Genomic DNA, 22,099 nt, shown 5'->3' on the forward strand with positions numbered 1-22,099 from the left:
TTAATATATAAATTTATCAGGTCGTCCTAATTTTTCAGAATTTTTGGATTTACATAAGTATTCAAAACACCCAGATTGCTACAGACTGCTTTGTTTTTGACTGATTATGTTTTCTTTATGTTGTGTGCTTGTTTTGATGATTATATGGTTTTCTTTGAAGAGTTTTTGCCATAGAAAAGTTGGAATACAATAGATATAATGCAAGAATAAAATATGAATTGGTTTGCAACAGCACTTATAGTAGTGATTTATTTTCTTATACTAACGAATCTCACGAAGGTTTTGTTGAGTTTTGTGTGATTTAAGTTTTCAAGTTTTGGGTTATCTTATGATGGATGAAGGAATAAGGAGTAAGAAAAGCCTAAGCTTGGGGATGCCCATGGCATACCAAGCTATTTATCCAAAGAGAAGCAAGCAACTAAGCTTGGGGATGCCCCGAGTGGCATCCTCTCTTTCTTCTAACGACCATCGGTATATTACTCGAAGCTATATTTTTATTCGTCACATACTATGAGTTTTGCTTGGAGCGTCTTGTATGATATGAGTCTTTGCTTGTTTTGCTTTGTGTTCTTAGTCATGAATCCTTGCTGGACACATCTATTTGAGAGAGCCAAAATTATGCCATGACTTGTTAGAATTGCTCTCTATGCTTCACTTAAATTTGTATGAGCTATGGAATTGTTCTAGTGCTTCACTTATATCTTTTTTAGCATGGTGTGCTTTAGTATTTTTGAAGAAATGCTCTCCTGCTTCACTTCGATCTATTTGAGAGTTAGTAAAATTTTGAAGAAATTCTCTCTTGCTTCACTTAAATTAATTTGAGAGAAAGAAATATTAAGCTCATGATCTTCACTTATATTTGTTTGATCTTATCAAAAGAAACACATAATAATTAGTCCCAAAGTGATAGATATCCAAGAAGGATATAATAAAAACTTTCACGAAGATCATTGGACAAAATAAACTTGATTCCTTGTAATAGTTTTGAGATATGATGATGTGATATGTGAGTCATGTTGATGAGTAATTATGCTTTAGTAAGAATATTGGTGTTAAGGTTTGTGATTCCCTATGCAAGCATGAAAGTTAATAGTTGTTGAAATTACATCCTACTTGTGGTGCATTATTCGGTGTTAATTATGTTCAATGCTCTCTTATGAGATTATTCGTTTCTTAGTTGGTCGCTTCTCAATCTTTTGCTAGCCTTCATTTGGCACTAAGTATGATCACTACTTGTGCATCCAAAATCCTTTAAACCAGTTTTGCCACATGAGTCCACTATACCTACCTATATGAGGTATTCTTTTGCCATTCTAAGCAAATTTGTATGTGCCATATCTAATTTTCAAAATAAATTTCTCTTTTGTGTGCTTGTACTGCTCGCGAGGCGGTGAGGGGTGGCCGATATTTTCCATGCTAGATGTGTTATTCTCACGATGAGTGTTTAATCACTTGTCATTGCACGAGAGTAAGGCAAAGGTATTAGGAATGCCCAGTCCCGAAATGAAAAATGAAATTACTTTATGTTGTCAAATAATAAATTCCTTGGAAAGTGTTGGTATGGAAGGCACCCGTGGATACGGCTAGCCATGGAAGGTGAAAGTATGGTGGAAAAAGGAATAAACTTTAATTTCTGTTCGGGAACCGCCTATGATATATCTAGCATGGAAAGTGTGGGGAACTCTAAGTCGTTTTCGCTGGTAGGAAAAGTATGCCTCTCAAAATGTTTTTATCTCTTAATTTTCGCTTTGAGCTCTGGCACCTCTACAAATCCCTACTTCCCTCGGCGAAGGGCTTTTCTTTTACTTTATGCAATTTTTATTTTTTTACTTGAGTCTCCATCTTATCTTATAAAGCACCAACTAGGGGGCACTATGATCGTACTTGAGCATTGGATGTAGCTAATACGCGAGTGTGTTTCATGAATGGATAACTTATTTTAGCATTGATATTTTGAAAGACATTGTTGCTTGTTGATATGCTCGAGTATTTAAGTCTCATGTCAAAACTAGACTATTGCTTTGAATCATATAAAAGTCCAAATGTCCATGCTATAAAGAAAATGAGACGACATGTTAGGCAGCATTCCACATCAAAAATTCTGTTTTTATCATTTACCTACTCGAGGACGAGCAAGAATTAAGCTTGGGGATGCTGATAGGTCTCCAACGTATCTATAATTTTTTATTGTTCCATGCTATTGTATTATCATTCTTAGATGTTTTACATTCATTCTATAGTCAGTTTATATCATTTTTTGGTACTAACCTATTGACATAGTGCCAAGTGCCAGTTGTTGTTTTTTGCATGTTTTTTACATCGCATGTAATCAATATCAAACGGAGTCCAAACGCAGCTAAACTTTTTGTGGATTTTTTTAGGACCAGAAGACATCCAATGGGTCGGAGAAGCGCCTGGGGGGGTGCTCTAAGGGGAGCACAACCCACCAGGGTGCGCCTGGAGGCCCATGCGCGCCCTGGTGGGTTGTGCCCCCCTCGGGTGTTCTCCGGACCGCCTCTTTACTCTATAAATACCCCAATATTACAGAAACCCTAGGGGACTCAACGAAAATCAATTCCAGCCGCCGCAAGTTCCAGAACCACCAAATCCAATCTAGACACCATCACAGAGGGGTTCATCATGTCCATTGGTGCCTCTCCGATGATGCGTGAGTAGTTCTTTGTAGACCTTCGGGTCCGTAGTTAGTAGCTAGATGGCTTCCTCTCTCTCTCTCTCGTTTGATTCTCAATACAATGGTCTCTTGGAGATCCATATGATGTAATTATTTTTGTGGTGTGTTTGTTGGGATCCGATGAACTTTGAGTTTATGATCAGATCTATCTCTTTTTATCCATGAAAGTTATTTGAGTCTTCTTTGATCTCTTATATTCATGATTGATTATAGCCTCGTATTTCTTCTTCGATATTTGGGTTTTGTTTGGCCAACTTGTTCTATTTATCTTGCAATGCGAAGCGGTGCTTTGTGATGGATTCGATCTTACGGTGCTTGATCCCAGTGACAGAAGGGGAACCGGCACGTATGTATCGTTGCTTTACAGATAACAAGATGGGGTCTATTTCTACATAAATAGATCTTATCTACATCATGTCATCGTTCTTATTGCATTACTCCGTTTCTCAATGAACTTAATACACTAGATGCATGCTGGATAGCGGTCGATGTGTGGAGTAATAATTGTAGATGCAGGCAGGAGTCGGTCTACTAATCTTGGATGTCATGCCTATATAATGATCATTGCCTAGACAGCGTCATGGTTATTTGAAGTTCTATCAATTGCCCAACAGTAATTCGTTTATCCACCGTTTGCTATTTTTCTCGAGAGAAGCCACTAGTGAAACCTACGGCCCCTGGGTCTCTTCTTTAATATATTTGCCTTTGCGATCTATTTTTCTTTGTTTTTATTTTTAGATCTATTAAACCAAAAATACAAAAATACCCTGCTGCAATTTATTTTATTCGAGATTTATTTATCTCATCTATCATATTTTTATCACGTCCGTTTGCCAATTTCTGGCGCCTTTACCCGAAAGGGATTGACGACCCCTTTAACCCGTCGGGTTGCGACTATTTGTTATCTGTGTGCAGGTGCTGTTTACGTAGTGTTGCTTGGTTCTCCTACTGGTTCGATAAACTTGGTCTTATCACTGAGGGAAATACCTATCGTCGCTGTGTTCCATCATCCCTTCCTCTTTGGGGAAATACCGACGTAGTCTAGCAGACATCAGTCGGGGGGCCGACCGTGGGCTCGGTTGGACGAACAGTGAAGGAGGGGAGGAAGACGACAACGGGGGAGGTGCTGGGTGATACGTAAATTTTGCATCATGCTTTTATATTGATATTTATTGCATTATGGGTTGTTATTACACATTATATCACAACACTTTTGCATATTCTCTATTATTTTATAAGGTTTACATGAAGAGGGAGAATGCCGACACCTGGAATTCTGGGCTCGAAAATGAGCAAATATTAGAGACCTATTCTGCACAACTCCAAAAGTCCTGAAACTTCACGGAGCATGTTTTTAGAATAAATAAAAAATATTGGGCGAAGAAATTACAAGAGGGGGGCCACCAGCCAGCCACAAGGGTGGAGGGCGCGCCCCCCGACCTTGTGGGCCCCCTGACAGGCCTCCGGTGCCCATCTTTTTCTATATGGTGTCTTTTACCCTAGAAAAAATCAAGAAGGAAGCCTTCGGAACGAAGCGCCGCCGTCTCGAGGCGGAACCTGGGTAGAACCAATCTAGGGCTCCAGCGGAGCTGTTCTGCTGGGGAAACATCCCTCTGGGAGGGGCAAATCGAACCCATCGCCATCACCAATGATCCTCTCATCGAGATGGGTTCAATCTCCATCAACATCTTCACCAGCACCATCTCCTCTCAAACCCTAGTTCATCTCTTGTATTCGATCTTGGTCCCAAAACCTCAGATTGGTACCTGTGGGTTGCTAGTGGTGTTGATTACTCCTTGTAGTTGATGCTAGTTGGTTTATCCGGTGGAAGATTATATTTTCAGATCCTTAATGATAATTAATACTCCTCTGATCTTGATCATAAATATGTTTTGTGAGTCGTTATGTTTGTTCCTAAGGACATGAGAGAAGTCTTGTTATAAGTAATCATGTGAATTTGGTATTGTTCGATATTTTCATGAGATGTATGTTGTCTTTTCTCTAGTGGTGTTATGTGAACGTCGACTACATGACACTTCACCATTATTTGGGGCTAGGGGAAGGCATTGGGAAGTAATAAGTAAATGATGGGTTGCTAGAGTGGCAGAAGCTTAAACCCTAGTTTATGTGTTGCTTTGTAAGGGACTGATTTGGATCCATATGTTTCATGCTATAATTAGGTTTACCTTAATTCTTCTTTCGTAGTTACGGATGCTTGCGAGAGAGGTTAATCATAAGTGGGAGGCTTGTTCAAGGAAAGGCAGCGCCCAAGCACCAGTCCACCCACGTATCAAATTATCAAAGTAACGAATGCGAATCATATGAGCATAATGAAAACTAGTTTAAGAACAATTTCCATGTGTCCTCGGGAGCGCTTTGCTTTATATAAGAGTCCGTCCAGGCTTGTTCTTTGGTACAAAAAAGGATTGTGCCACTTTGCTGCACCTTAGTTACTTTATTTACTTGTTACCTGTTACGATTTATCTTATCACAAAACTATCTGTTACCGATAATTTCAGTGCTTGCAGAGTATATCTTGCTGAAAACCGCTTGTCATTTCTTTCTGCTCCTCGTTGGGTTCGACACTCTTACTTACCGAAAGGACTATGATAGATCCCCTATACTTGTGGGTCATCACTGGGCCTGTCCCTATGGCCTAAGGCCCAGGGGCAGGGTTTTTCCTTTTTCTTTTTTTCTTTTCATTTCCTATTCTTTTTTATTTTAGCTTATGTTTTCTATTTCCTTTTAAAATAAATTAGTCTTATATAATATAAAACTTGCACCACTATTAGTGTTTTAAAATAAGCCACTTCCACAAAAAGTTTGGTACTTAAATAAATTAGTTTACAAATTTTATAATTTAAAAAGTATGTAAATTATTGTTTTAGCCCATGCTTTAATTATTTTAGGGCATTTAAACACTTTATAAAATTTTATTTTCTCCACCATAATTATCTATGGATTATTTGCCACATTATGAACATTTTAGTTTTCATGTTTGTGAATTTTTTTATTTCACTTATAATTTGAATTTGAATTCAAAGTGGAATTTGAAATGTGATATGGATCAAGATGATTAAGCATTGTTTAACATAATGACTTAGCTTAATCGAAGAGGTTAATGTAGCTCAGGACACAGGGGTGTTACACTCATATTGGCAACCAGTAGATGTATGTTTTTAAAAAAAAAAATTGGGACAATTTTTTTTATTCAGGTTGTAAGCTATGATATATTTATTTGTGTTGTGGAACTATGCTATTTTTTGTTTGCTTACGAAACTATGCAAAATATATGTATATTTGTTGAAAAACGGCGGCAGGCCGGCCACGCGGGCAGATATGGGTTGGCGTGTTGGCCGCACTGTCGACTCAAATTAAAAAGAGGGCGGACGCCGAGCGGGCGGATGACCTAAACGGACAAAAAAAATCGAACAAAGCGTACGTTCATTTGAGTCGGCGCGTTGGAGTTGCTGTTAGATGATTGGTTCACCATGCATTCGGTTCCACTGACCAATCAACCCGTGTATGTGAATGTATGTATTCACCTCCTCTTTCATGGGAGAAACCACAGCACTCAAATACACAAATACAAACCCTAACCAAATCAATGCTATGAAGATCCCTCCAGGATCAAAGCATTGAGGCCAGGTTCGGACTTGCGCACCACTATGGCCGGTCTGCCGCCACGGAAGGTTTGGCAAGCGAGGGACGCGCCGTTCGAAACCGACGGATCGGTGTGCGCCGCACTGGCAAAGGAGCCGCATGTGCGCCCGGCATCTCCTCATCCCCGTTCTTTAATCAGCCCGTGCAGCTAGCCAGAGCATGAGCTGTGCCCGGACGCAATAACCATCTGGACCAGCCTGCCCCCGCCCGCCCTTCCTTTCCCCCTCCCCTTCCCGTGCCCCATCCCCGGTGGTCGGATCGCGCCCCGCTTTCCCCTTCCTCGCTGTGCAAGCTCACCGCCCGCTTTGCTTGGCTACTGGCTGGCTAGCCCACTGATTGGACGCGCGCCGGTACACATGCATACACGTACGCGGCGTCGTTGCGTGGCGCTCCCGGTTTGTCCCTGCTCGTGTAACCCACCTCTACAGGACAAGCGACATGCTGGCGCCCGACGATGGATTGGCTTCTATTTTGGCCGTTTTTCATCATTGGTGCCGCGGTCACAAGCAACGGCATTCTCATCGGGTTAACTGCGAGCGTGGTAGTAGGTGCCGTCGGCGTGGCCATGCTCGACTTACTACTACCACTGCAGAACTGTGTACCAATGACAGTACGGGAGATGGGCCAAGCAAAGACTTTATCAGAGTGGAGCCAGCGTAGCTTTGGTGGTAATTGGTAAACGTGGGTCTTCTTTCTCATTTCTGCAATCACATCAAGCGGAAAACCCCGCTGCAAACGGCGGTGCAAGGATTGGCTGCCATGGAAAAATGCATGTGCGCCCCCTGTAGCTGTAGGTGAACCTTAACCACCAGCCAATAGCCATCCCAACACAGCACGATATATATCCATGTACACACAAGGACACCGCAACTTGAGGGAGGGAGTCAGGGAGGGAGGAGGATATATGTACATACTGGCACATCGCTACGGCATTCGATTGGAGGGCAGCAGCATCCTCTGACCTGCCAAACTGCCCCCAGCACCGGCAGCGGAGCCTTGGCCATTTCCTCCCTTCCAAGCACCGCCAATCTTGTCCGACCTCCCTCCGCGTCCGCCGCGGTGCCAAACCCAAGAAAGGCACAGCATCGCCAATCTGTGCAGCGGGAAGCTCGGGGAGACAGAGGATTAGACTGACTGACGCGACAATGGGGGCTTCCTCTTGCTCCTCCGTGCGGCTGCTGCTGCCGCTGCTCTGCCTGCTGGGCTTCTGCTTCGCGGCGAGCCACCAGAAGTCGGACTCGTGCGACGGGGACCTCCAGGTGGCGCGCCTCGTGCCCTTCGACACCGACGCCTTCCACTGCATCACGCTCTGGAAGGACGAGGACTTCATCCTCAGGGTACGCCTTCTCTCACCGCATTGCTGCGGATTTCTGGTCTGTGTTTTCCAGCAATCAAGCCGTGGCCGCCTGATCTGATCCGGAATGCTTCTTGTGTCGCCACTCGCCAGTACAAGAACACGGGGACGAGCCAGTGGAGCTTCGTGCTGTCGGCGCCGGAGAAGAGATCCTACGTGGCGGTGGGGTTCTCGGGCAAGGGGGGCATGGTGGGCAGCAGCGCCATGGTCGGCTGGTCGTCGGGCGGCAAGGGCGCCGCCAAGCAGTACTACCTGCAGGGCAGGAGCCCGGAGGCCGTGACGCCGGACGACGGCCGGCTCACCCTGGTCAGGAACCGGACCGTCGCCGTGTCCAAGTCCGGTCGGCTCTACCTGGCCTTCGAGCTCAGCACCGACCGCCCGCAGCCGTACCTGATCTACTCCGTGGGCTACGAGGGCAGCCTCCCTTCCTCCTCCGACTACACGATCCAGATGCACCGCGACATGGGCTCCCGCTCCTTCAAGTTCGCCTCCGGTACGTACATCCATCCATTATTAATTCCACCGCTAATTCTCTTTTCTGCTTGAGAGAGCAGTAGTTCCGTAAGAAAAACGGCCAGTACACATTTTTTACTTACCGAGGAGGATCTGTGGGTTGGTTTGTGTCCAGCGTCGCCGTCCAGCGCCGGCGGCGAGTCGGGCGAGGAGGGGTTCCCGGCGAAGAGGTGGCACGGGCTGCTGTCCATGATGGGGTGGGGCGTGCTGCTGCCGATGGGCATGATGGTGGCGCGCTACTTCCGGCGGCAGGACCCCTACTGGTTCTACGGCCACATCGCCGTGCAGGGGCTGGGCTTCCTCATCGGCATCGCGGCGGTGGTCCTCGGATTCCGGCTCAACGGGGACGGGCTCAAGAACATCGTGGTGCACAAGGTCATCGGCATCTCCATCCTGTCCATGGCATGCCTCCAGGTACGCACGCCGCACAGAATTCTTCTTGAGTATGAGCCTCATTAGATCAGCCTTAATCTTTTTTTACTGGATTAACCTTAATCTTAAGAGCATGGGGCGGTGGTTGTGTGGAAATTGCTGGCTAATCTGAGTCCACTTTTGGCTCCTTGGCTGGCTGGATACATGTGCTGTGGCATCTAATCATTTGAGTTGCCAGAATGGCATGTGCTGTGTGGGATGGGAACACAAGCCTGGAACAGCAAGAAATTTTACCAGCTTATTAGTTTCTAGTAGTAGTACTGTAGTAGATGTTGACTGTGAATCCGACTTGCTAGTTAAGTGTAATTTCCACATGCCCCGTGATGTTCTTGCCATCAGAATTGATGCTTCCATTCGTTGACTCCTCCGAGAATAGTACACACTGTCGGTCGCGTTCATGCATGTTCTTGAGGACGGCAGAAGAACATTCTCCCGAGAGAGAGAGAGAGAGAGAGAGAGAGAGAGAGAGAGAGAGAGAGAGAGAGAGAGAGAGAGAGGAGAGAGAAGAGAGAGAGAGAGAGAGAGAGAGAGAGAGAGAGAGAGAGAGAGAGAGAGAGAGAGGTGAAACCACGATGATGATCTGCTTACGCTGCTGCTTGTGTTGGTTGATGGACACGCAGGTGACGGCGGTGCTGGCGCGGCCGGACAAGACGTCCAAGGTGCGGCGGTTCTGGAACTGGTACCACCACAACATCGGGCGCGTGGCCATCCTGCTCGCCATGGCCAACGTCTTCCTCGGCCTCACCATCGCCAGGGAGGTGAGCGCCTACATCGTCTCCTACGGCGTCTTCGTCGCCGTCTGGATCATGGCCGTCGCCGCCTTCGAGTTCAAGCGCTACTACGAGGACGACGACTGATGACCCATCTATCATCACCCTACATCCTACATGGAGGCGGCGATTCGCATAGAGAGAATTCATTTGGAGCGGCTACTACCGAACGGCGTTGTTTGTGGTAGCTCACCTCGCAGCGTGGGCGGATGGCGAATTTGAGGATTCTGTTGAAAAATATATTCTTTTGCGGTATAGGATACGGGACAGGAGTGATTATGTCGCTGAGCCTAATTAGCCGGATGCTCTGATTCATATTTGTACATTGGTACATGGTGTTGTTATTCTTGTACCCTCCCCGCCTTTTGGTTGCTTGGTAGATTGCTCGAGTTTTCTTCCTCCTTTTACATGTATGTACATCGATCGATTTTATTCTATTCCATGATGGATTCACGACACCGGAGCTGCCCTTTGGTCGAGTGACATGCCTTCATCTTCACGCCTGAGCTTTTCCCCACTGAGAGAGCAATGAAAACATGTACCGGAAGGCTGCAAATGTTGGTCAGCAATCATTCCATCTTGCTGAAAGAGATATACTCCATTTGCAGGACATTAACTCAGCAGCAAAATTTAGGCTATGCGTTCCAAGGAAACAAAAAAAAAGGTGCACCCAGAATAGAAAATTTTCTTTCCACCAAGCATTTTATTTGCTCTGGCTGGCACAGACGCCAAGCCGCCATGGTTCAGCTTCAACTATCAGTCTCTCACGATATTCGACAAAGGTTTCGGGCACCAACTTAACTTTTTATGGTTAATTCCAGATGGAACACTCCGCCTGGTAAGAAGTACTCACACTCTGCTTTCATCAGTTCTGCAACAAGCTTGCGACTGAATGGGGTCGACATTCTAGAGGACTGCTGCAGACATCTAGGCACCTACCTACACACTGCACTAGCCTATGCATGAGCCGCTCGACTCGACTCAGGCACGAGTACAACGCAAATCTATTATTACTGGCAACTGACATGTACCCTACCTGCGCCGCTTCTCACGGCTCGCTCCTTGCGCGGCCATCGAAAGGGGACGGGCCCGCATTCTGCACATGGGCTGTCATGGCAATTCCCTTCATCTTGAGGTCTCCCGGAAATGGCAGTGCTTCCGGACGCAGCTGCGACTGCTGCTGCTGCCGGACACTGCCAAGGCGTTGCTGCTGCAGGTGCATCTGGGGCTGCTGGTGCTGAGAGTGGATCTGGAGCTGCTGAAGGTGCTGAGCGGCCAGAAGAGATTGTTGTTGCATCTGGCTTCGCTGGTAGCTCTGTGGATTGACTCCGTACGAGGACAGACCGCCGAAATTCCCCAGGCTTCCATTGTTGGCGTTCAGCTGTCCAGTTGCAATCTTCAGCTGCTGAACCTCGTCCCTCAGTCTGTCGTTCAGTGCTGCATGTAACCAAAGAAACAGTTACCAAAGATGGTAGGGAACATTGGAACAAAGTTAACATAGCCAAAAATGAAACATAAGTAAACTCTGGCGTGTAGATTGAATAGGAAAAGACCGAAAATGGCTGTTCAGTCTCTAGATGATCAAGAAAAATCAGGACTCAAAATCCAAGCGAATACTCCATCCGTTCCAAAATAGATGACTCAACTTTGTACTAACTTTAGTATAAAGTTAGTACAAAGTTGAGTCATCTATTTTGGAATGGAGGGATGTGTTGAGAGCAAGTAGACATGTAGAATTCAGAACATCGAGTTATTTGCAGTTATGGAAGAACATGGTGTCAAATGAGCATGGCATCAACAAAATATCTTTGTATTAATTTCGAATTTGCTGTACAAAGAAAACCTTACCATCTTGCAGCCTGACCTGCTGCTCCATTGTTTGCACTTGCAGCTTCAAATCACCATTTTCATTTGTTAAACCACTGGTATCTCTCTGTATCATACAGACAAATAGGGATAGACTCATTACTCATGGAAATCAAAGAGCAAGTACTGTGAGTAACTACAAATTCTGCAGTCCATTGACAATATGTATCTGTAGGATACAAGACCTGACACTCAAGGAAAACCAAAGAGGAAGTACTTCGAATAACTACAAAATCTGCAGTATATTAACAATACGTATCTGTAGAAGACAAAACTCGTCACTCATGGAAAATCTAAGGGGGAGTTCTTTGAAAAACTACAAAATCTGCAGTGTAGTAACAATATGCATCTGTAGACTACAGAACTCATCACTCATGGAAAACCAAAAAGAGTTAGCTCTTTGAGTAACTACGAAATCTGCAGTATATTAACAATATGTATCTGTAGAATTCAAATAGTGAGTTCTTGGTGGCCTTTGTTGCTTTTTACCTTTTTATCACTTTTTTTAAACAAGGACTTACTGAAAATATATATTAATAATATGTATCTGTAGAATACAAAACCCATCACTCATGGAAAACCGAAGAGGGAGTTCTTTGAACAACTAGAAAATCTACAGAATATTAATAATACATATCGGCAGAATACAGATAGTATGAGTCTCAAGCTGTTGGCGCTTATTGCTTTTTTCTCTTTTTTTAAACAAAGACTTGTTCAACAACGTAATAATGGGCTGTGTGCACTTCCAGGTGCAGAGATAGGAGAATATTCTTCCATTATCTAAAAAAATTACATGGCTATGTTCATCAATCGATGCAGAGGCCAGGGGTATAACCTCCTTTTCGATAATTATTTACAGCTGGTAATAATATGTTAAGACATAAACAATTTGCAGAACTAAAATAAATAATGACTGCTCAAACAAACAGATTCAGAAATACAAGTTGGTGATATAGGGGCTGCAGCTGCACCATATCCAACAACTTCACTAGTTAGACGTCCATATGGCGTGCCAGGGGATTTGGTACTTTTTGAGAATGGCCTGCGTCAAGGTGATCCTGTCTCTCCCTATTTGTTGATTCTAGTCGCGATGTGCTTTCATGGCCTCCCCAGCGGCCCAACCAAGCTCCATCTCTCTACTTTCACTCCACTGATCTCTAACGCGGAATGCTACCTCGCTAGCAGGAGCAGTCTCCTTTCCTTTGGTCATCGTCAAGACTGTACTGATGGCCATTGCTGATCTTAATATTTGGAACACAGATTCAAGATGGATAAGCGCGCGTGGCCACGTTACCGCTGAAGGGCTCATATTCTCTTACACCCCCTACCTTGTAATTTCCGTTTTCTACTTCTCACCTTCGCTCAGAACCTTGTGTATGATATATTGATAATGCCTGTCATTTTCGGGTTTATTTAACAAGTTGTTGGAGTTAACATGCCAAAAAACCCACAAATTTAGTAACCATACGCAGACATAAAAGGTATTCCATAAAATTGGCAAAACATTCAATAACTGAACAAACAAACAGTGTCAGCGGTTGGAAATTCTAATTAAATGCTAAAAATAGCATAGGCAGTTAGGCACGCGTTCATTTGAATACCTAAGCATTTTCTATTTCTGGCGACCATTCCTGAGATTTAGTAGCAATTTTCAGCCAAACCCAGGTTTAAACCATCTAACACATATCAATGTGCAAGAACTTAAATTAAGGTAAAGCCCAATAACTAACCTGTAACAGGGACAACTGAGCTGATAGTGTAGTTGCTTCTGTTTGAAGACACTGTACTTTCCTCTCAAGCTCAGCAATGTAGCGCATCTTTCTTTCTTTTGACCTAGCAGCTGACTGGCGATTTGCCATGATCCTAAAATGTTTCAACAAGGTAGATATTAAGAAAAATCAATCTAAGAAATAAACACTAACCCCTAAAGGCACACACAATGAATAACACCAAATAATTGGAACAAATAACTGGAGTCAAATCAAATCACATGACAAAGACACATCCAGATTGTTCTAGCAAAGAAACACACTGAGAAGTTACTCCCATAATATTAACAGACTAACTAACTTGCATAGACTGCAATGCTTGTACTAAATTACCATTGGTGAAAAAGGCTATACTAAATTACAATGGTGAAACTCTGTGCTCTGATGTGACCTCCCTCCAACAAAAGGTAATGCAATAAAATCAGATATAAGATTTCCACTGACAATTAATCACACATAACATATATTCACATATAGCGATAGTTGATTAAAAAAAGAACAAATTATAAGGGTTATGTCGTTTTTATTGCCTGAAAATACTGTACTGACATACATCACCAATTCACCAGCATATTTTAAAATGCGTATCACACCAAAGAAGATTAATATATGTTTAGTAGTAAGCTATATACTGGAACTATAGACGGTCTCGTTATCGTCAAAATTGTACATAGACAGTCCCCAGTCCCATGTTTTGTTTCAATCAATCAGGCCAAAAAAAGAGCAGCAAGATCACATATGATTACTGACTGTTCTGGAAAAACATACTAGATTCGAGATTCCACAACTTTCGCCCCTTTCACACTTTGTACCTGGGACTGGACTCCTTTTCAAAGAAGCAGAATCCATGTAACCTGTCCCTGTCAACCGCCGCAATTCGATATCCAATATTGCGCGAATCCCTAAAGACCAAAAATAGCAACGAAGCAACGGAAGTGGGTTCTCAGACTGAGACTGGCGTCTCACCTCTTGGCGCGCTTGGGGTCAACGAGAGCGAGCTCGGCGAGCTTGGCGTCGGAGATGGCCTTCTTGGCGTCCGCGCCGTGCCTCCCCGACACCCCGGAGGAGGCGGACCCGAACGACGTGGAGCCGTCCATCGACATGCTGTGCTGGTGCCGCGGCCGCGCGGGCGGCGGCGGCTGCGGGTACGGCGACGGGTCCAGCGGCTCGGACAGCCTGCCGCCGGCCTGGAGGAACATCTCGAACATCCGGCTGCCCCCGCTTCCGCCGCCGCCGACTTCCTCGTCCTCCTCGTACTCGTCCTCGTCATCTTCGTCGCCGCCGCCGCCGCTACCCCCGCCCTCCCCGACGACTCCGAGGTCGGCGTCGAAGGTGAGGTCATCCGGGAGGGCGGAGGCCCCGAGGAGGATCTCCGACTGCGCGCGGCGGTGCCCCGCCGGGCGGCGCGGCGCGGCCTCAGCGGCGGCGTCCGACGCCGATCCCGCGGCGGAGGCGGAGGTGGAGGCGGGCGGGGCGTCCATGGCGGGGTTGGGGAGGAGAGATCTGCGGCGGGGGAGGGGAGGGGAATGCGGGTGCCTGCGCCGGCGGGGGGAGGGAAGGGGAGCAGAGGGGGCGGAAGCTTAGGAGGGGCAGGAGGAAGACATGCTCGGGCGGAGGTTTGACCAGGGCATTGACTCTGCAGGGAAAGAAAGGAAGGAGGAGGCGACGGGGTGGGGCACCAGCGCCCAATGCGGCGGCGTGCCGCATGCCCGGTTCGGCTCGGCCGCTGCGCCGTCCGTCCGTGGCCTGGGCCTCGTGGGCTTTCGCACTCCGCCTCCGATGGTTCTAGACCGACCGAGCCTCGGTCACATGCGTCGCGGCTCGCACCGTGCGGCGGCAGCAAATTCGTCGGGTGCTGGGGAACGGACGGCTTTGGCTGAGCCGCCACCACCCACCTCTCCACGCAAGAACTTTTGTATTGGTGCTCAGTATATTCATCAAACGTATCTTATACAGGGCGAGTATTTGATACACTGTAATCTACTACTAGTCCTGCTTTAGCTAAGTACTCCTCGTTACAGAATGGTTTAACAATATAAGCTTGATTCATTAGTTGATGAGTGATGTACAACCTTTAATAAAATGTGTTGGATTGTGTAAAGATACGATTTTATCATTTCTCCTCGTTTACTCCGTCACATAGAAAAAAAAAGAAATAGAAAACTAAGCTAGAGCACTAACGGTATGTTTATTTCAGTTTTTATTGGCTTCGAATCATCTGTGGATTTGCTTCACTGGCAAAGTTGTTTCGCAAAATCAGCTTTATCACTAAGGTACACTTGAACATGCTTCAGCCAATTGAAACGAAAATGGCTTGAATGCAGATTGAACTTCGGCGGCTAAGCTGATTTCAAATAGGTGTCTATTCCACCTTTTGATTTTCTTTTTCGGGGTCGACGGTGCAGCATGTCATGACACCATTTGGCTTTGGTTATGAGTGTACGAGAAGAAGCAGAATGCAGGCCAAATATACAACGGCGGTTTAGGTACGAGGAGATGTGGACAAGGCATGAAGATTATGAGGGTATGGTGAAAGAGTTGTGGGAGGCGGATGGCCATAAGGCTAGCGACATGAGAGACATGTTGCAGAAATTGGGACGGGTGTCAGGCAGCATGCATAAGTGGGGAAAGGAAGTGTTTGGCTCAGTACGCATGCAAATAAAACATCTGAAAGCCCACATGCAAAGAATTAAAGAACAGGAGCTAGCTATTGCATGAACTATATCTACGTGAAGAGATAATGCAAAGGCAACGGTCTAGGGTAGACTGGCTGGTAGCGGGCGACCAAAATACCAAATACTTTCAGAACCGTGCCTTTCACCGGTGAAGGAAAAACACGGTCAAATATCTACTCCGCCCAAATGGATCCAGATGTTCTGATGATGAAGGTATGCGGGCGCTGGCAAGGGACTTCTACTCGGAGCTGTTTTCCTCTCAGGGTGTAGCTAACATGGACAGAATTCTGGACAATATACCTGTGAGTGTATCTGATGACATGAACAGCAAGCTTGGGGCCCCCATCTCGAATGAGGAGATTGAGAGAGCACTATTCCAGATGGGGCCAACTAAAGCTCCAGGGCCGGATGGACTACCGGCACTCTTTTATCAACGACACTGGTCTTTGATAAAGGAGGAGGTTTGTAAAGCAGTGAAAGATTTTTTGAGTGGAGGAGAGATTCCGGAAGGTTTCAATGATACTATCCTAGTCTTGATCCCAAAGACAAAATCACCGGACTCTCTTTCTCAATTCAGACCAATTAGTCTGTGCAACGTTTTGTACAAAATTGCAGCAAAGGTACTCGCTAACAGATTGAAGAAGAGTTTACCAATTATGATCTCTGAGGAGCAAAGCGTGTTTGTGCCAGGGAGGCTGATTACGGACAATGTTCTCGTGGCTTACGAATGCGTGCATGCAATAAGAAAAAGGAAGAGGAAGAAACCGTTGTGCGCAGTAAAATTAGATATGATGAAAGCTTACGATCGAGTTGAGTGGCCCTTCCTTGAAAAGATGATGCTCAAATTTGGTTTTTCTCAAGCCTAGACAGCCATGGTGATGAGATATGTAACATCGGCAAGGTTTGTGGTCAAGCTCAATGGAGACCTGTCCCAAGGTTTTCTACCATCTCGGGGGTTAAGGCAGGGGGACCCACTATCTCCGTACTTATTCCTGTTTTGCGTGGAGGGTTTTTCTGCATTACTCAAGAAAGCTCAACATGAGAAGGATCTAAAGGGGGTGTCTTTTGGGCGCACTGCCCCCACTATTACACACCTATTATTTGCTGATGATAGCATTGTCTTCCTGGAAGCTTCAGTGGATAACTTATCTTGCTTGAGAAACATTTTGCAGGTTCATGAGAATGCATCGGGTCAGAAGGTTAATCTCCAAAAATCGTCCATATTTTTTGGCAAAGGATGCAGTGAGGAGGATAAGCTCAATCCTAAAAATGTGTTGGGAGTTCAGTCGGAGGCTCTCAATGAGAAATACTTAGGTCTCCCCACCACGGTTGGACGGTCTAAGGATGGATGCTTCAAACATGTCAGAGAGGCAGCGAGGGGGAAAGTGTCTGGGTGGAAAGGACAGGGCTTGTCGAAGGCAGCAAGGGAAGTGCTTGTTAAGTCGGGGTTGCAGTCAACGCCGACTTACTATATGAGTGTTTTCCAACTCTCCAAGAAGATGTGCCGGAAACTGAAACTATCTCTTCGAAATTCTGGTGGGGAGCGGCCAACGACGAGCAAAAAATCCATTGGGTTGCATGGAACAAAATGTGCACTCGCAAAAGAGAAGGAGGAATGGGGTATAGATATTTTGAGTTGTTCAACCAAGCGCTCCTAGCAAAGCAAGTGTGGCGAATCCTCACGGTGCCCGGATCTCTATGCGCGAGGGTGCTGAAGGCATGGTATTTTCAAGACATGGATATCATGTCAGCCACATGCCCGAAAGGAGCCTCATATACGTGGCGAAGCTTGATTCATGGCAGGGATCTGTTAATGCATGGACTAGTCTGGAGAGTAGGAGATGGCACTAAAATTAATGTGTATCATGACAACTGGATTCCCCGCAGCGGCAGCTTAGCACCACTGGGTGCTGAGTTTGATCCCCAAGCGACTAAGGTAGCGTACCTATTAAACGAGCAGGGCTCGGGATGGGATAAAGGAAGATTGACAGGATTTTCTCGAACACGGACGCGGCAGATATCAAGCAAATTGTCATTGGAGGGATCGGTACAGAAGATTACAGGGCATGGAACTTCACTAAATCGGGCATGTTCACTGTCAGGTCGGCGTACCATCTCGGAGTCTCAATCCAGAGAGCAAAGCGGGTAATGGCGTCAAGCTCTAACCAGGTAGCAGATTGATAACCCACAAGTATAGGGGATCGCAACAATTTTCGAGGGTAGAGTATTCAACCCAAATTTATTGATTCGACACAAGGGGAGCCAAAGAATATTCTCAAGTATTAGCAGTTGAGTTGTCAATTCAACCACACCTGGATAACGTAATATCTGCAGCAAAGTGTTTAGTAGCAAAGTAATATGATAGTAGTGGTAATGGTAGCAAAAGGTAACAATAGCAAAAGTAATATTTTTGGTATTTTGTAGTGGTGATAACAATAGCAACGGAAAAGTGAAAATGCGAAGAACAATATATGGAAAGCTCGTAGGCAATGGATCGCTGATAGAGAATTATGCCGGATGCGGTTCATCAGGTAACAGTCATAACCTAGGGTGACACGGAACTAGCTCCAGTTCATCAATTTAATGTAGGCATGTATTCCGAATATAGTCATGCGTGCTTATGGAAAAGAACTTGCATGGCATCTTTTGTCCTACCCCCCCCCCCCCCGTGGCAGCGAGGTCCTAATGGAAACTAAGGGATATTAAGGCCTCCTTTTAATAGAGTAACAGACCAAAGCATTAACACATAGTGAATACATGAACTCCTCAAACTACGGTCATCACCGGAAGTGGTCCCGATTATTGTCACTTCGGGGTTGCCGGATCATAACACATAGTAGGTGACTACTTGCAAGATAGGATCAAGAACTCACATATATTGATGAAAACATAATAGGTTCAGATCTGGAATCATGGCCTATGTCCGACCACCGGATACGGATGATTTAAGTCATATAACTCAACAGCCCGGTGAGTCAGCCCGAAAACTTTGGAACAGGTTCCTCACTAAAAAGAACCAAATAGTTTACTGTCCGGACGCCGAAGCCTTAGCAGCCTTCAAGCATAGCGTTCGAGACGAATGGCTTGCAGACACCTCGGTCAAGAAAAGCCGAGAACAATGGCAGCATTAACAAGCCTCATGACCCGTTTTTGCGCGGGCGAGGACAGCTGGTTAGCCTAATGCAGCACCAGCGACCCAAGTACATCCGAAGTCAGGGATGGAAATGGGAAATCACGACGCAAGAAGAATAAGCGCCGGAATAAAGAAGACAGCTCGAAGAGCACGGCGGTAAACGCCGGATTTAGAAGCTCTCGGCCAGGGCAGCAGAAGTCGCCCTCCAAAGGCAACAGAGACGAATTGTCCAGCCTAAACAAAATTTTGGACCAAATATGTCAGATCCATAGCACCCCGGATAAACCTGCAAATCATACCCACAGAGAATGTTGGGTCTTCAAACAGTCCGGCAAGCTCAACGTCGAACACAAGGGCCAGGATACACCAAGTGAAGACGAGGACGAGCCTCGCAAGCAAAGCACATGGGAGCAGAAGAAATTCCCACCAGAAGTCAAAACAGTCAACGTGTTACATGTGATAGGGAGAAACAAAGCGGCACCTTTAGAGGAACACGCCCCAGGGCCTATCACCGTGGAGCTCCGCCACTGGTCGTCCCAACCGATCACCTTTGACCATCGGGACTACTCGACAAGTATCCGGCGTGCAGGATGGGTTGCCTTGGTATTAGACCCAATAATTGACGGATACCACTTCACCCGAGTCCTGATGGATGGCGGCAGCAGTTTAAATCTGATATATTAGGATACAGTCCGCAAAATGGGGATATACCCAACAAAAATTTGCCGCAGCAATGCTACCTTTAAAGGAGTAACGCCAGGCCCGGAGGCTCATTGCAGGGGCTCCCTGCTACTAGAGGTTATATTTGGCTTCCCCGATAACTTCCGCAACGAAAATTTAACTTTCCACGTCGCCCCGTTCCAAAGTGGCTATCAAGCACTACTCGGACGCGAAGCTTTCGCTTGCTTTAACGCAATACCGCATTACGCTTCCCTCAAGCTCAAGATGCCCGGTCCACACGGCATCATTATAGTAAATGGAAATATTGAGTGCTCCTTGCGCGCCGAAGACGGTGCGGACGCCTTGGCCGCCGCACACTAAACGGCCTCACCAACTCAAGCATTTGACAGGCCATTAAGACCACAGACACAGCTAGACGAGTCCGGCTCAACTATATATAATTAATACAGATTTGATGGCTATACTCCTATTACAATACAAGGGGCTCAACGCGCGCGCAAAAGTGGCAATAAGGCTCACCTTTACTCATTTTCAACTATATATTGTTTATTTAGTATAACTTAACTTTTGCACGGCAACTTTTCAATTAAGTTCCTCTCTCTTTTCAGATGACCATCGTGCTACACCCGTCCAGGATACGGTACAACGGAGACACAGGCGCAGACGTGCAGCAGGGACCCATTCCAAGGATTCTTTGTAGATTAAGACCCTGTGTAAACCTTTTTTACTGTCTCTTGTTGATTTACATCCCTCGAATTCTCAGTACAACCGAGAAGGATGCTGACGTCTTGGCATGTGGCCACGCCACAAGAATGCACGTACCTGGACACCAGGGGCTTATTACAAAGGGTACTGTTTAGACCCGGTTTACACCATAAAGACCGAATACCTTAGGGAGTGTTCGGCGTCGCGAGTTTGGCCTTATATGCATCAGCTCCGAATCATGTCTTTGGTCAAATGTTGGGTTTGCCCGGCTCCTGTGTTTTGCTGCCTTACGTTCCGCTCTATCGGCTAAGGCGGCACCAGGAGAACTACTGTGATTGTGCCCTGGTTCATTCGGACGAGCACCTCAGTAGAGAAAGCCGAAAACTGACTGTCATGATATAGCGTGAGACTGGTCAACCACTCGATGACCTATTGGAATCTTCGGGATTCCTCCGCATTAACTAAGGGACGTTTCCCGGCCAGGCATGTACGCACCCCGAATCCGGATGAGTGCGGAGCCACCAGGGGCTATATAGTAGCCCCACTGTCAATCTCCTATGGCTAAGTGAAAGTGTTAAAACATTATAGTCCGGTTGCCTAGTTCGCTGCGCTATCACCTCCTTAATAGGACCAAGACGTTGGATTAAGTGTGAATACGCATCTTCTGCGAACAGCCCCGCATTATATGCGTGGGGGCTGAAGCCGACGACTGCAATCTTTCAGGTTATATACATGTATACATAAACGGCCGCACAGGAGGCATCACAATACTTTCGGGCAAAAGTATAAATACAGCCTCGATAAATTCCATGCAACGTTGTTTTTACAATAGAATACATATCATTCAAACATAACATTCTTCGAGCACTGGGTCTCTATCGAACGAGCGCCCTCAAGAACTTTTTCAAAATAGTACTCGACAGCCACTCGGCCTATGGCCGAACCCTGCGCCGCGACAGTGGTGGCATCCATCTCCGCCCAGTATGTTTTGGCATGGGCAAGGGTCATCCGCGAGCCTTCTATGCACGCCGACCTCTTCATTGCATTAATGCGTGGCACCACACCAAGGAACTGCTGCACCAAGCTAAAATAGTTGTTCGGCTTTGACCTTTCCGGCCACAGATGATCCACGACAGACCTCATGGCGAGTGCGGACAATCTATTGAGTTCGGCCCATTCGGCAAGCTGATCAGTCAATGGAAGCGGACGCTCTGGAACGTTAAATTGCGACCAGAACAGCTTGTCCACTTCATGATCTGTCTGATCTCGGAAGTATTCGGCCGCATCGACAGCGCTCGCCGCTAAGTCCAGATATGCATCAGTTGAACTCCACAGCTGATCCAGAGGGGCATACCGCGGATCGCCGAACTTCCTCTGCAGCATAAAGGGCTTCCCAGCCACAATGTCCCCGGCTTCACGCAGTTCCTCCTTCTTCGCTCTCATTGCAGAGCGGGTGTCTTTGGTCTCCATTTTGGCCTTTTCAAGGTCCATAGCCTTCACCCGGTTTTCTTCTTCAAGAAACCGGCAGCGGTCGGCAGCGTCTTTTAACTTCGCGGCCATTTTGGCCATTTTCTCTTTGCCCTCGCTATGAGCAGCCTTCTCGGCCCTCAACTCTTCGGCCGCCTTCAAAGCGGCCGCACTACTACTCCTTGCTTGCTCCTTGGCTCGGGCAAGCTCCGCCCGCAAGGCCTCCACGATGGCAGCTCCATCTGCAGTCACAACATATTAAAGATACTGGCATCATGTTGCTCTTACTATGTGACATCCACTATAAATATCACCTACCCTGTGCCTCATCAAGCCGCTTGTTAACAAGCTCGATGTCGGCATCCGCCGCATCCAGTCG

General features: G+C 46.3%; 2 protein-coding genes across 2 annotated transcripts; one reads left to right on the plus strand and one right to left on the minus strand.

The window, feature by feature from the left end:
* The first annotated feature begins 7,214 nt into the window (after positions 1–7,214).
* Positions 7,215–9,882, plus strand: LOC123189641 (cytochrome b561 and DOMON domain-containing protein At3g07570). The gene is made up of 4 exons (XM_044602103.1): positions 7,215–7,692; positions 7,803–8,202; positions 8,338–8,636; positions 9,275–9,882. The coding sequence occupies exons 1-4, from the start codon at positions 7,501–7,503 to the stop codon at positions 9,509–9,511; spliced, it is 1,128 nt and encodes a 375-aa protein (XP_044458038.1). The 5' UTR covers positions 7,215–7,500; the 3' UTR covers positions 9,512–9,882.
* A 238-nt stretch (positions 9,883–10,120) lies between these two features.
* On the minus strand, positions 10,121–14,878 carry LOC123189642 (transcription factor RF2a). Its single transcript, XM_044602104.1, has 4 exons — positions 14,026–14,878; positions 13,021–13,153; positions 11,273–11,357; positions 10,121–10,861 (listed from the first exon to the last, which is right to left on the minus strand). The coding sequence occupies exons 1-4, from the start codon at positions 14,538–14,540 to the stop codon at positions 10,473–10,475; spliced, it is 1,122 nt and encodes a 373-aa protein (XP_044458039.1). The 5' UTR covers positions 14,541–14,878; the 3' UTR covers positions 10,121–10,472.
* Between the last annotated feature and the right edge of the window lie 7,221 nt (positions 14,879–22,099).

Source organism: Triticum aestivum, chromosome 2A (assembly GCF_018294505.1).
Source record: "Triticum aestivum cultivar Chinese Spring chromosome 2A, IWGSC CS RefSeq v2.1, whole genome shotgun sequence".
In the NCBI taxonomy this organism is placed as follows: domain Eukaryota; kingdom Viridiplantae; phylum Streptophyta; class Magnoliopsida; order Poales; family Poaceae; genus Triticum; species Triticum aestivum.

Bases quoted from the DNA above. Each gene is read 5' to 3' on its own strand.
- LOC123189642 (XM_044602104.1), bottom strand. From the start codon at position 14,540: ATGGACGCCCCGCCCGCCTCCACCTCCGCCTCCGCCGCGGGATCGGCG. The intron at 13,154-14,025 runs GTGAGACGCCAG...GAAACATTTTAG, and splicing joins GACCCCAAGCGCGCCAAGAG to GATCATGGCAAATCGCCAGT. The intron at 10,862-11,272 runs GTAAGGTTTTCT...GGTTACATGCAG, and splicing joins GCAGGTCAGGCTGCAAGATG to CACTGAACGACAGACTGAGG.
- LOC123189641 (XM_044602103.1), top strand. From the start codon at position 7,501: ATGGGGGCTTCCTCTTGCTCCTCCGTGCGGCTGCTGCTGCCGCTGCTC. The intron at 8,203-8,337 runs GTACGTACATCC...GTTTGTGTCCAG, and splicing joins CTCCTTCAAGTTCGCCTCCG to CGTCGCCGTCCAGCGCCGGC. The intron at 8,637-9,274 runs GTACGCACGCCG...ATGGACACGCAG, and splicing joins TGTCCATGGCATGCCTCCAG to GTGACGGCGGTGCTGGCGCG.